At 41.7% G+C, this 15,665-nt stretch overlaps 1 protein-coding gene across 1 annotated transcript in view; it reads right to left on the reverse strand.

The window, feature by feature from the left end:
- The window catches only part of cacnb4a (calcium channel, voltage-dependent, beta 4a subunit), a 59,492-nt gene extending 46,038 nt beyond the window's left edge, over positions 1 to 13,454 (reverse strand). The window contains 2 exon segments of the mRNA XM_034110009.1: positions 9,448 to 9,531; positions 13,172 to 13,454. Coding sequence (XP_033965900.1) covers positions 9,448 to 9,531; positions 13,172 to 13,234 — 147 coding nt within the window. The 5' untranslated portion in view covers positions 13,235 to 13,454.
- Positions 13,455 to 15,665: the final 2,211 nt, after the last annotated feature.

A 15,665-nucleotide genomic window follows, 5' to 3' on the forward strand; every position in this document is an offset into this window, starting at 1 on the left:
TCTTTAAAGTAGAGACACTACATACTGACATAAACCTGAACATCAGCAGGAGAGGACTCTTTAAAGTAGAGACACTACATACTGATATACACCTGGACATCAGCAGGAGAGGACTCTTTAAAGTAGAGACACTACATACTGATATACACCTGGACATCAGCAGGAGAGGACTCTTTAAAGTAGAGACACTACATACTGACATAAACTTGAACATCAGCAGGAGAGGACTCTTTAAAGTAGAGACACTACATACTGATATACACCTGGACATCAGCAGGAGAGGACTCTTTAAAGTAGAGACACTACATACTGATATACACCTGAACATCAGCAGGAGAGGACTCTTTAAAGAAGAGACACTACATACTGATATACACTTGAACACCAGCAGGAGAGGACTCTTTAAAGTAGAGACACTACATACTGATATACACCTGAACATCAGCTTAAAGGTGGGGTAGGTAAGTTTGAGAAACCGGCTCGAGATACGCTTGTTGTCATATTCCATGGAATGCTCTCAACATCCCGATAGCAATGAATATCTGAAGAAAAAATCCATAACAAAACATCGTCAGTGGAAGCCGTGGCGCTGTAAAAAGCACGACCAATCATCTGAGCCGGCTAAAGTAACTGGGTGGCCTACCTGCCTGTCAGCCTTCCATCTGGGCACAGACTTACCTCGTGCCCTCATTGGTCATGTGCACGTTCGTGGGTGTTGGAGGAGGGGCTCTGTGAGGAAGTCTGAGAGGAAGTGGCAGATTTTCTCCGGTTGTGTATTTTCAAATTCTAGCGCACTCGAGCTGGTTTCTCCAAAGTTACCTACCCCACCTTTAATGTGTCTTTTTAATATTTCAATTAGTCCAAAGTATTAGTACGTTATCCAAACCTTCTGGAGAATTAATCTGATACAACTTGTCTTTAAAGGCTGCAATCTTCTTTCTTGTCAGCATTTATTGCAAAAGAAAGCGAGGAGGAGGAGGAGGAGGAGGAGGAGGAGGAGGAGGAGGAGGAGGAGGAGGAGGAGGAGCAGGAGGAAGAAGAAGAGGAGGAAGAAGAGGAAGAGCAGTTTGCTAATCAACCTTCTGGGCTTGACCCATGTTGTTGAAGGACTGCCGTTGCCATGGATACACGAGGGAATCAAAGCGCTCCTTTTCTCACCTGATGACGATCACACGGTGACACAAACACAGCGGGGGTGTGAAAGATATCTGAGACCGAGTGAAGAAGACACTGAGTGAGCAAGAGACTGGAAGTGCTCCATACCTCACTCCTCATTTGGTGGCTGCTGCCTTCACATCTGATATGTGTTTGTGTTTATATGAAGGGTTGGCAGGGTTACTTTAAACAAATGTAATATGTTACAATCATTAGTTACCTGTGAAATCAGTAGCCTAATCTGAGCATCGCAATATAAAAGTAACCCGACTACTTTCTGCTACTTTTGGATTATCTCAATATCAAATGCAAAGCAAATGAATACATAAGTTATATCGAGAAGATGTTTATTTACTTATGTATTAAATAAGACAACAGAACAATGTGACCTTAGAAAAGAAAAGATATTTAGGATCAAAAAGATTGTATTTATAGTTAAACCCGTCTTTCATGAAGCAGATTCAGCCGATACGCCAACACTGAAACACACAGTTTAAAAAAGCAGAAATTAAATCTGAGCCGACAGAAAATGCTCCGTTTTAGTTTAACACACACAGTTAAGCTCACACACACTATTTCATGAACATAATAGGCGTGTTCACACCGCAGTACTTTCCCCACTTTAGTTCCGAAATGCTGCGTTCACACCAAAAAGAGCCGGAACCTTTTCACCCGCTTTTCAGTCCCTTCTAGAGAGCAGGGTTGCGTCGGATAATCCAAAAATCAGCTCCTAACGTCTATCCCTATCGTCTGTTCCTTGACCTCTGAGTGAAACGTCACGGGGTTAAAGGATAGTGGATAGGAGAATTCAAAAGGACTTAGGAGAAGAGACTGCGGTACTTTAGAGAATCCGAGGCTGCAGCCGAATAGTCCATTTAGCTTAGGAACCTTCCTAAAGGAGTGAAATGACCCAGAAGTCCCTCTGTGGCAGCCATGATAAGTGCCGTTCCAATATTGGAATTGAAATAAAAAAGGAAAGTGAAATGTATGCTCGTCACCCTCTCCCTCCGGTCCACATTAATACTAATGATCCCAATACGTATGATTGTATGAAAATATCTTAAAATTAATACAAATGTATTTATTATAAACGTTAGTCCTTACCATCTATCACTGTATATATCACCATTCAAACATCTTTTAAAAGTTGAACAAACCCCACACAGCTCAGTGAAGACTGAAATGTTGACTTTATTTGATAATTTCAGTGAAAACTAACGTTCATATTTCTCTCTTTGATTATAATACTGATGAACGTTCAAAACAAAGCACTTTGGCAACTTACCACAAGCTTAATAAGCACCGTAACTTTCATGATATCATTTATCGGTCATAACCGGTTGTTTCCGTGAACGGCCGACTGTTGAGTGACGGCAAATGCTGCGGCTGCAAGGCATTGTGGGGCAGCATTTTCTCCTCTCCTGTCGGTTAGGGAGGTCCAGTGGTTCCTAAGCTAAAGGAGGTTATAAAGGAAGTTTGAAACCTCCTTTCCTTTCATCTAGAGAATTCGAACGGCACTTATCATGGCTGCCACTGAGGGACTTCCGGGTCATTTCACTCCGTTAGGAAGGTTCCTAAGCTAAATGGACTACTCGACTTCAGCCCAGGTACTTTCGTGGGAGAAAAAGGTTCCTATTTCTGATTGGCTGGGCGGATTGCAAACCACGCCCCGTAAAACTCCCAAAAGGTTTTGTGAAGCCGCCATTTTATTATCCTCGCATTAGCATTATTAGCATTATTAGCATTAGCCCAGTGCACAAACGCAGAGAGACTAACTTATGGCAACACAAAAGAGAACATGGGAGCGGTGGAGATGAGGAGGTGTCGGTGTTCTGGCGATTTACTCGGAAGGCTTCAGTAGAAGCTGCTGGGACTCCCAGCAGCTTCTACTGAAGCCAGTCCCCAACTCCGGGGACTTCCGGCCGGGGACTTCGGGCGGCAGTATACGCCGTGAAGTGGTTTGCGGCCTGCCAGTAAACCCAAAGCAGAAGAAGAAGAAGTGACGTCAGCAGCTTCATTTGCCTAATCCTCCCTCTGGGACTTATTCCGGTGTGAACGCGATCTGCTCTTAGTTCATGAGAACTAAAGAGTTCTCATGCACTAAGTTCTGATTAACCTTTGTGGGAAAAGTACTGCGGTGTGAAAGCGCCTACACTGTAGGTTCACCTGCTGAATTAGAAACAGAACAAATGAAGCAAAGAAGGTGAAAACCATAAAGCAGATCCAGGCAGTAGACGTATAGACTCACACGTAAAGTATTATCCTCCAGAACAGAACAGCTGACAGAGAGGAGAGAACATATGATCCTTTACACCAGTGGTTCCCAAACTTTTTGTGCCCAAGGCACACCAGAGGACAAGTAAAAATCTCAAGGCACACCTATTGTGCAAAATAGCCCTTATAAGTTATAAGGGCTATTTTAACACGTGTTATCACTCATATCATGTAAAATATCTGTAAATGTGCATAATTATTTACTAATGCCAAATAAAATGTGACAAAGACAACTATATTACTCATGAAATATTTATTAACGAAATATTTCAGAAATTAATTTGAAACTGTATCAAATTAGGCTTCATCAAAGCAGCAACACACTCATTTAAACCAGACAGGTCACAACATTAAACATGAGACAAAGGAACTGTCAACGGTCAATGCAAGGAAGCTGCATTGTCCATGGTCCTGAACTACAAATTATAAATGTAACATTTCAGCAGAGATGGGGTCGTTACTAAAAAAAAAGTAATATATTACATATTACTTTAAAAAAAAGTAATATATTACACTACTTCGTTACTCTCTACATAAAGTAACTCGTTACTTTACTCGTTTTCCTATCTGACCATGGCTGTTCTCTGTCTCCTACTATCTGTATATTTTGCGCAGTCTATCTCTGCTCACGCTGTTGCGTCGGCGTGTTCTCCTGCGTGTTGGCCATGTGTTGCACTGGAGCCAGACACCGCAAAGACTTCAGCCGAGCACGTACGAACTGCGCATGCGTGAGTGGCAATAACTCTCCTTACCAGCAGGCGGCGGTAGTGTGTATTCGTCATTCAAAACAGGCAACAACCGGAAGACAGAGAAGAAGAACAGACTGTGATATAAACAAACAACAAATAGCGTGTGCGGTAGCTCCACCTTAGCACGTGTTCTTTGCAGGTTCTTGTTGAGGTCTGACGTGGTGTTTACAGCAGTGGATAACAGCTTCTGGCCTGGACACAGTTTGCACCTCACCGTCACATTCCTGTCTATTCTTCGGATGAACTCAAAAATAATGGGCATACCTCCACCCCTCGAGAGTTATCGCTGACTCAGCCATGTGTATGCAGCACTGCACGTGGAGATGTGGACGCGCAAGTCGCACAGATTACTAAGTACTGATATAGTAAATTAAAAAATAATTATTTTTGGGTAGTATAATTGCAATAATAACATATGGTTGTCACAAAATCCCACGGCACACCCGGACTTGCCCCACGGCACACCGTTTGGGAACCACTGCTTTACACACACACTATATGATGTGTTTAGGTCTTTACTAACACGGTAATGCTGCTAGTCATCCCTCCCGTTACATGTAATCCATTGCTCCCCTAGCTGGTTATATGTTGTTGTTCCTTCCTGTGAGCCACATGATGAATCCGTTTTTCTGTCATGTTGTCGGCATTCAACGGTTAATTGGAGATGTCAACAAGTTGAACACACAGTGTGTAATTAAAACACAAAGACATGTATAACTGACGCACTGTACTATTCTGTCATAATCATCTGCTCTGTAGTTATCCTGTCTTTACTAAACAGGTTTAGTCAAAGTGCTTCAAAAATATAATCAACGCCTCTGCCAACTCGTCAAATTGCAGTTTACGTCCATGTTCGTCACTTCATTATTTAATCCTTTTGGACTTTTGTGTAAAAATGTCATAATTAGTCCATTTGCAAGGGCTAGCAACTGGAAGACATAATGAGAACATACTGTAGTCCCCTCTGCCAAGCAATGCCTTATAATCAGCTTTATTTAACTTTAAATATATTAGAGTTCACATTTTTTATTATATGGTGTTATTTCTTTGTTGTTTTTTTTGTTTTACCTAAACTTCATGGAGTTTTTATTCTGAGCTAAATGCATCTGTTAAAGGGCCCTTATAGGCTTCTTGAGGTTGCTTTCCTATTGGCTAGCGCTCCAACACATTGTACATGATAGGCTAAGGGGCGGGACATCTCTAAGCAGCTGACCAATCACAGCAAACTGGGCTCTGCTTTCAGACAGAGGGTGAAAAGTAGAGGCATTAAATGCTAATATGAACCTGAAAATGAGCAGAATATAACCCTTTTAAAGAAATTATCTTCAAATTGCAGTTTACGTCCATGTTCGTCACTCCATTATTTAATCCTGTCGGATATTTGTGTAAAAATGTCCTAATTATTCATTCTTGCAAGGGCTAGCAACTGGAAGACATAATGAGAACATATCTTAGTCCCCTCTTAATTTAACTTTAAAGGGGACCTATCATGCAAAATGCACTTGTTGATGTCTTGTATCCATCAACATGTGTCCCCGGGGTGTCGGGGAACTCACGCAGCGTCAGAAAATAAAACCCTCTCTTTTCCTCCGTACCCAAATCTCTAAAGACGGGGAACAACGGAGCTGATCCAGATTTGCGTCCGATATGACGTAATATCTGAAATGTGGACCCACGGACCAATCGGAAAGCTGCTATCAGAAACAATGCCCGACTGTTTTGGACGTAATATGGTCGGTGTTTACGTTAGCATCGCTAACACTCAGAGCTAACCTGTACTGGAGAGCATGTGTGTGAAGAAGCAGGAAGTAGAAAGGAACTCACCTCGTGGTGTAACCGGCAAGAGAGAAAGCCTTTGAGCTCCAGACTGTTTCAGATCCTTGATAATCCATGATATGGCGTTTCATCACGGCAGCGTTTAGTTTAGACGGTAGCTGCCGGGTCCCACATGAGCTCAGACCCCTCCTTTTTTTTTTTTAAGCTTTATCCCCGAATCAGCACTTTTGAAACAGGAAGTGAAATAGAGGGACATGAGGCATGGCTAGAATGGGTGAACAAAACACTTCATAGACATGTTTTTAATATATTTGTATATATCTGAGATCTATGCTATTGCCTACAAATAGCAGGATAGGTGACCTTTAAATATATAAGTGTTTACATTTGTTATTTTTTTGTTGTTTTTTAGATTGTTTGTTGAGTTTTACCTACACTTTATGTGAAAACACGAGTTGTATTCCTTTGTTTACTGCAGTAACATAGCGACATCCCTATGCTAAGGGGCGGGACATCTCTAAGCGGTTGACCAATCAGAGCAGACAGAGACAGAGGGTGAAAAGTAGAGGCAGAAAATACTAATATGAACCTGAATATGTCCTCTTTCAAGAAATTATCTTCAAGTGTTTCCCAGGATTTACGGGATGCTGCAAGCCATGGATGCAACCAGAATATTGACCACAAAATGATATTATGGGAGACCTGCAATACCCCGGGACTCAATCTGACCTACAAAGCAAAAGCAGAAGCCCCAGAAGACACCATAATAAATCACATCCGGCTATTAGATTTGACCATTTCTCTTTTGCTGGCACCACCTCGTGAAAAGGCGTCTCCTCTGTGAGACACAAGGAGCACAGGAAGCAGCAGTTCAAGGTAACGTATGAAGAGGTTAGTAGAAGTAGAAAAATAAAGAGAGGCGGACAAAGGCAGCCAATGACAGCCTGTCCTTGAGCTGCTGAATGGCCTCAGTTCCCTTGGTTACATGTTAGCAGGATGTCAAAGTACAGAGTGTCCGCTCTCTGTATTATGAACTACAGAAGGGACCTCATACAGGAAACCTTTTTGAATTTGTCTTACAGTGGCACAAGCTCATGAATTCTACATGTGTGATAGACGGCTCTTGAGCAGCAGAGTTGGCTGAATTCCTAGGAGGAAACAAATCGAAGACATTGATTTCCTAAATACAAGAGAGGCCAAACGCGTCAGGCTTGGCCACTGAGGCCTTTAACCCTTAGATGCAGGTGAGGTGGTTTTCTTGAAGTATCTTTGTAATTCCATTTTTTTATCATTTCATATTCCAACTATTCCTCAAACGACATGTTTTGGATATCATGCCATTCTAATTTTACATTTTGTACATTTTAAGAAATTGTATTTTTTGTATTACTACCCCAAGCTTCCATAAGTGGGTCTCTTTTGACCCGGCGAGGTGGCTTTCTTAAGTATCTTTGTAATTACATTTTTTTATCATTTCATATTCCAGCTATTCCTCAAACGACATGTTTTGGATATCAAGCCATTCTAATTTTAAGAAATTGTAGTTTGTGAGCCACAGCTAAACCTGGAGACCCTGTGCCTCAGGCAGTTACAGCGGTTCTCCAGACGATGACTCCCTCCCTCTGCACTCAGAAGTCAAGCTTCTTCCGTCGGGCCGGAGGAGAGTAGAACGAAGCGGTATAAAAACAGTTTTATCCCAGCAGCTGTTGCACACATCAACACATCATAGGAGCGTCACACAGATGCCTATTCTTATTTATTTATTTAATTGTGAATTTGGAATGTCCATGTTCGTACTAGTGTTTTCCTTCTTAAAATGTTTTTTAAATCTTTTGAGATTTGGTTGAGCGGGGTGTACTTGTACTTTTACTAGTCCTTTTATTAGAGATGTGTTTTTGTTTGTTTTTAGTGTCAGGATGAACCCTTGTCTTTTTCTCTGCACACAGAATCGACCTACGGGTACACATAAATAACCTGAACCTGATCTAAGGGTTAATTCAGTCGTCACTTGAGAATAAAACTTTTATGCGTGAAACTAAAAGCTTGTGCGTTAAATGAGTTCAGACACACAGAAAAATCCCTTTCTGAGGTCTCTACAAGAAGACAACGAGGAATATCACCAAAGACCTTTAAAAAGGAAGTCCCAAATTGTGTAGGACACAAACAATCATGCCTTTTTATTAGGGATGTCCCGATCACCTTTTTTTGCTCCGATCCGATTCCGATCATTTGATTTTGACAATCTGCCGATACCGATTTTTCCCGATCCGATCTTTATGCAATGCATTAAGAGAGAAAAAGGTAACAGATAACAGCTGGTCATCCAACGCGATGAATTCAGCTATCTTGGCTGTTATTCTTTGGCCTTTTCTCTGTTCTGGGGCAGTTTCTCTTTCCTTTTAAAAGCCTCTGAAAGTGTCGGTTGTGTCAGTGCCGTTACCCGAGTGGCCGCTGTGTACTCGCCGTGTTGTTGTTGGTGTTTGTTTCTCAGGTGGCGTGTTAGATTGGTCGTGTTGAACGTAGCTCTGTTCTTTCCACCACGCGGAACCTCCTTCTTGCAAACATTGCATCTGGCTGTTACACTGCCTTCGCTTTCAATTTTATAATACTTCCAAACTCCTGACATTTTCTCCGTCCCGACTCCCGAGTCACCAGCTGGACGTAGCCTCTCGTTAGCTTGCTGCTACTATTAGACACTGCGCCCACTCTGTTGCCAGCTTTCAGAGGAATAAGCAGGTCTGAAAACAAGCCCAAAGAAAGCAACACATACATCATGTTGTGTAATTTTAAACCAAAACTAAGTCCTCAGGATGACTTTAAGACGTGAACATGGTCATTTTGTAACATTACATTTAAAAAAAAAAAAGATTTCCCGATCCCCGATTTTTTTCTCCCGATTCCGATCTTTTGAAAATCACGTGATCGGCTCCGATCCCCGATCACGTGATTGGATCGGGACATCTCTACTTTTTATACTAATGGATACATTTCATCGCAGCCTTTCCCAGATTCTGCTGCTCCAGTAGAAAATATCAAAGATTGGAAACATCAACACACAAGAGATCTACAAAACCAGAGCTCCCAGAGCCTTGGTTGATCCTTGGATTCTTATTGCAGCCGTACATTTTAACATTTATACCGTAATCAATATAAACTGATCATTGACACGTCTTTCCACAGTCTTTAAATGTCTTTAAAATCACATTAAATAACCAAATACAAAAGTTTTAACTGTCAGTAAACTAATAAGAGTTTTGCTAAAAATGGTGGTGCATTTCCGTGACGTGTGCAGAGAATAGAAGAACATAACTAGTTCCACAGTTTCTACAAAAGAGCCGGCCAGCTAACCAATCAGAGCAGACTGGGCTCTGGTTTCAGACAGAGGGTGAAAAGAGGCTATCTGAGCTAATTCTTCTCCGATGTTCACAGTTCATAATGCTCAGATAAACCCCAGGCTGCGTAGCGCCCCCTGCTGTTCAGGTGAGTTTCCTACCTGTCTGAGGATGAAGCTGGTGGAGGTGGTGCTGCCGTCAGACCTCTTCAGGCGGCTGCGTCTGGAGAACGTCCCTCTGTTACCCTGGAGAGCACAAACACAAACAACCCTTTTTATTTTCTGTTTATCTGATCCTACTTCTGCTTTCATTACTATATTTATCCCTAACTCTCGTCCACGCTAAGTCAAGGTCACCTTTCCTGCAGCAAACTCCATTGAAACCAGGTTGTTGGCGTTGCTGCCTGTCTACTTTATCAAACCAAACAACATACATATAGGTAGGTAGGTAGGTAGGTAGGTAGGTAGGTAGGTAGGTAGGTAGGTAGGTAGGTAGGTAGGTAGGTAGGTAGGTAGGTAGGTAGGTAGGTAGGTAGGTAGGTAGGTAGGTAGGTAGGTAGGTAGGTAGGTAGGTAGGTAGGTAGGTAGGTAGGTAGGTAGGTAGGTAGGTAGGTAGATGGATGGATGGATGGAGAGATAGAGATATACATTAGAAAAGACATGTACCATAAAGGATACACGATATAAAATGTTCTTGATACGTTAACATGTTCTATGAAAGACCGATACAGCAACAGAAATATAGACATAATATTATATTGAAATAGATATATATTAGAGAACATCAACGTTGCTAACCCCCACATAGAGTGACCCATTTTTATATGAAGCCAATTTGTCCCAGCTCTTGAGAAACAAATGAGGCGACACTTCACCTGAGACGGGGGAGCAGGGGTGGAATATGATAAATTACATGACAGATTTTCACACTACAGTACGTGAGGCATCGTGTCCTCCTGTGACCTTGGAGAATCTGGGGTAAGTGGATGCATCCTTCTTCAAAAAAATGTAATAAAACGCTCACCTTGAATGATGACCCATGATGACGTCACCCTGACGAAATCCTACTTTCTCTGGATGTTTTGTTCTTTATGTTTTGCTTTAAATCTCAAATATTTAAATAGTCAAAAGTAGTTGTTAACAAATCTTGAGTCAAACAACTAATCGATGAATTTACCTTTGGGATTCGCTGCTTTCTGCTTTATTTACTGATGGGTTTACAGTTGAAATGATGAGTCAATTTACAAATAAGTCAATGAAAAGAAAATCAATCAGCAACTATTTCGATTATCAACTAATGGCGGATTTCCACTGCAGGGCCTCGCTCGGCTTAGTACGGCATAGTTAGGCCTGGCTCACTTTATGCTGTGTTTCCATTACAGTTTAGTAGCTGGGGCAGTTACTATAGTAACGCAGTGTAGGCGGAGCCGTGACATCATCTTCAATGCGAACCACAAAAACAACACAGCCGTTAGCTGTTAGCCCTCAGAGCTCACAGCCTGTGTCATGGAGAATACAGTCGCTGGTTTATTTATGTCTGTAGGCCGTTGTTGTGAGTGTGGACGGTCGGAGCATATATAACGTTAGCTTAGCCAAGCTCCATTCAGAAAACACGCATTTTAAAGGGTTTTTCGCCTGCCGTCTGTCTGCAGACTTGTCAAAGCATTAATTCATGGTTGTTACTAACCGGTATCAGTGTGTTGTTACTTCGGCATCATTTTGAAACGTGTATTACAATTAAATCACGGTCAAATCTGTTCATCTTGTTGTAGTTGTAGCCCCCTTGCCAGCGATTCTCTCTAGTTTAGCATACTCAGCCCGACTCAGCCCGGTTGTTGGCCCGGAAAGAACCACGATTTTGGAGGGCCAGAAAAACGGTGAAAAAGTACTCGTTAGCCGGAACGACCCCTAGTGGAAACGCAACCAAAAACGGGCCGGGTTTGACACCGCACTCTTAAACCGTGCTATGCGCTGCAGTGGAAATGCGCCATAAATGTTTTGTGTTTAGTTCCTAAAATGCTAGACATTTGCTAGTTTCAATGTACACTGTTGTCTCAGTCATTGCTGTTCTTCTTTGAGATAGGTGATAAAACGCATTAGATGTTGGAGTCAAATAAAACATGATATTCAGAGGCCATATTCATTTGGACATTTCAAAGACAAGGTAAATGTAGAAAATAGTTGTCGAATGCAGCCTTAAATATAATATATTGACTGATTCAGTGGGATTATATCAATGTGTAAACTATCAGAGATTCCACCATTCGTTAGTTTCAATCCCTTTAATATTTCTTGTTGTATCAACTATCTATATAAGTAAATCTGTAACAAATTGCGCATGCGTTGAAGGACAGCCAAAGTACTGATTCATAGATGTATAAATTACAGCCCTGTTCAGCATCAATAATGTTTGCTAAATGATGCTTCAGTGCAAAAAGTCCATCTCTATTCCCTCCTTCCTCATGCAGCACCAGTAGAAATCCATCAGAACATGCTTAATAATTAAGAACCCAATTTAATTTCCTTTTGAATAAATCAAACCCTCCCCATATTGCAGGACCTGTATTTGATTAACGATGACCCCTCGAGGCTCGTTAGGAGTGATGAAAAAAGCCGCTTCGGTGAAACAGAGGGCAGCACGATGCGTTCACTGTCTCTGGGGTCTCTGCTCATTTCTTTAAATCAATGAGTGTAAATCAAGAGGTCAACAATGTCAGGGAATAACTTCCATAGATGTTCACCTCTCGCCCTCTGACGCAGATGCCCGGCCTGGGGCAGCATGCTATCTCCCTTAAGGAGGGGCTGCCCTAGCATGTTGTAGTTGTTACCAGTTTGTGACCGGGCAACTCTCGGTCAGAGATAGAACTGTTGTGGGACACCTGGAACACTTCCTTCTCGGGGTGTAGACGACCCCGAGCCATAAGCGACAACAAATGTGATTCAGTGTCCTCAGCTGTTTAGTCTATCTATTGAAGAACGTTGATTATTACACTCTGAACTAGTAAAACCTGGAGCTACAGGAGGGGTCTTCAGAATTGATTGTGGCATCTCTACCGTGTGGTCAGATCGTGGCCCGTGACATGTCGTGTGAACTCTCCGGCCGAAGCTCCAAATAACCCGTCAGTGTTTGCCATCAAAGCTCCAGCTCTCCTCGTGTCTCTCTGAGTCCTGACTCCAATCGCTTCAGAAGTTTCCCCCACAAATAACCTATTGACCTCTAACACTGTTTTTCCTATCAGGAGAGATGTTCACAAGATGTGTTTTCTATCAGGACTTTAGGTCTCTAATTATACCTTGCATTTCAAATTGTAACTTGTGTCTTGTTTATCTTTAATATTGAATTACTCTTAATTACTATGAAGCTATCTTTAGCTCTTTACTTCTGCTGTAACAATGGAAACGTCCCCTCTAGAAGAACTAGAAGAACTAGAAGACAGTAAGAAAGATGTTCATAAGATGTGTTGTTTTCCTATAAGACTCTTATCACGCTATTTTCTTATCAATATTAGGACTCCTATGTTATTTTGCATTACACATAACTAGAAGACATTAAGACAGATTCAAGATGTGTCGTTTCCCTATCAATACAAGGACTCGTCTCTTATGTTATTTCGCATTCAAAATAAGAGACATTTTCACACAATCTGTTGTTTTCCTCTCAATATTAGTACTCTAATATTGCGTTAAAGCAACTAGAAGACAGTAAGAGAGATTACAAATGTTTCGTTTCCCTATCAATACAAGGACTCTTATGTTATTTCGCATTCAAAATAAGAGACATTTTCACAAAATGTGTTGTTTTCCTATCAATATTAGTACTCCTAATCTGCGTTAAAACAACTAGAAGACAGTAGGACAGATTTCCATACTGCTGCCGTCGTCCTACCTGGAACACGGGCTTCTGCATCCCTTCTCCTATCCCGTGTCGGGTGTAGATGTGCCGGGACATCTCCGCCAGTTCATCGGTCCAGGGAGGGGGCTGCCTCTCGGTTCCTCCCCACTGGAAGTGCTGCTGCTCCGGGGGAGGAGGAGGCCGGTGCACCGCCGCCTCCAGCTTGGCTCCGGTTCCTCTTCACGACAACAGGGGAGGGAAAAGATGCGTCCCGGTCCCAGTCTGCGGAGGTTCTGCACGGATGAAGAGCCCCGCAGATCAGAGCGACCACAGATACTCCCCCCCCCCTCCTTCACCTTCACTGTTTACTCCCATCCAACTAGGCTTTAATGGTGCTGCATTCAAGGACAATGCAGACTTTTCAGTGCTGCAACTTGAGATGCGCATCCTAGGTTGACAATTGTGAAAATCAAGACTTCACCCTCAACATATCACTGCGTTAACCCTTACATGAGAAATGAGATATCAATATTATGTTATGTACAACTAATTAATGGCTATTTATCTAACTTAAAGGTGGGGTAGGTAAATTTCAGAAACCGGCTCGAGATACACTTTGTGTTATATTCCATGGAATGCTCTTAACATCCCGATAGCAATGAATATCTGAAGTGCTTTGACAATAAATCCATAATAAAACGTAATCTGTGGAAGCCGTGGCGCTGTAAAAAGCACGACCAATCATCTGAGCCGGCCCGGCTAAAGTAACTGGATGGCCTACCTGCCTGTCAGCTTTCCATCTGGGCACAAATTTATCTCGTGCCCTCATTGGTCATGTGCGCGTTCGTGTGTGTTGGAGGAGGGGCTCTGTGAGGAAGTGGCAGATTTTTTTCTGGTTGTGTATTTTCAAATTCTAGCGCACTCGAGCTGGTTTCTCCAAAATTATCTACGCATCCACGCTTGACAATTATGAAAATGAAAGTATTTTCTAAAAAATTCACCCTCAATCTATCACTTCGTTTAACCCTTAAATGCGCAATGACATATACATATTATGTACAACTAATTGATTGCGATTTTCTCCATAACACTGTTTTTTAAACCCATATTATACATAAATACACCTCTATAAAAGCCCTGTTTCACTGTAATTACATCCAAATGACTCCGTTAGTATAGGCTACACCCATAGTATACCATTGGTGCATGTTCAACCGTATTACACTAATATTATACCCATGCAACCCTGTAATTACACCCAATGTCCACAAGTGTAATCCTAATATTACATCCTTATTGCACTGTTATTGGAACTCATTGTACACATTAATACATCCCTATTAAAGCCCAATTTACATATTTTTTTATAGATGTGTTTAACGAACATGGTAGTTAAATGTTTTTCTTTTACCTTAGTCTATTTTGTTTTCCTAGACTTTGAACAAGCAGCATTTGAAGGCAGCATAATTCAAATATCCTTGTGTATATATTCCTAAAAACACAATAAATAAGAAAACTGAACAAATCACATATCATATAGAAAAATGTAATAGGCTATCTTAAAAATAAATGTAAACATTATTTATGATGGCATTAAACAATTTACATGGTAAATAGATCAAATCCAAACATATATCAAGTATAATATATTACAGCATTTCAAGTCTACTCGAATAGCCCAAAACAATAACTTTCTGCGGATGTATTGCTGTGTTTCTCGCCTAAAAATAAAACAGGCCGGTTTTATCTCAGAAACGGAAGTAGGACAAACAACGGACGATAACATCTCCTGTGCTCAGCAGACAGCACTAGCAGCTGTGCTTTCCCAAAGGACAGCCTGCAGCGTGTGGCTTCAACGTTGTATTAAAGAGAGGACATTCAGACCTGCATGTTGCCACCACAATAACACCGGCATTTAGAGAATGACCCGCGCGCCCTTTTGAGAAGTGAAAGGACTGAAACTATAAAAAGGCCAAGTGCAGTGAATAAATCAGACCTTCTGACAAACGGTCGTATTATTATCTTGTTCACAGACAGCTGGTGAAGTGTGCAGGGAAAAGAAGAGAATAATTAGTTCCAGTTTCTATTTTTATCTTCTTCCTCTTAATTGTATAAATGTAATTACTTGAAGAGGCTCTTCAGGGTTTTTTCAGTTATATCGAGTTTTCTGCATAAATGGCCTGAAAAGTCTGGACTCCTTTAGGAGCAGTGACATCACTATGTAACACTCACGCTTCTATTGGCTAGCGCTCCAACACATTGTGATAGGCTAAGGGCCGGGACATCTTTAAGTGTTTGAACAATCCCAACAGAACCGGCCAGCCAATCAGAGCAGACTGGGCTCTGGTTTCAGACAGAGGGTGAAAAGAGGTGCTGCAGCACAGGCAGTATGAGAAAGCATGGAGACATGTCCCAGTAGAGACACTACATACTGATATACACCTGAACAACAGCAGGAGAGGACTCTTTAAAGTAGAGACACTACATACTGATACACACCTGAACATCAGCAGGAGAGGACTCTATAAAGTAGAGACACTACATACTG

The sequence above is a fragment of the Pseudochaenichthys georgianus genome, chromosome 21 (assembly GCF_902827115.2).
Source record: "Pseudochaenichthys georgianus chromosome 21, fPseGeo1.2, whole genome shotgun sequence".
Lineage (NCBI taxonomy): Eukaryota > Metazoa > Chordata > Actinopteri > Perciformes > Channichthyidae > Pseudochaenichthys > Pseudochaenichthys georgianus.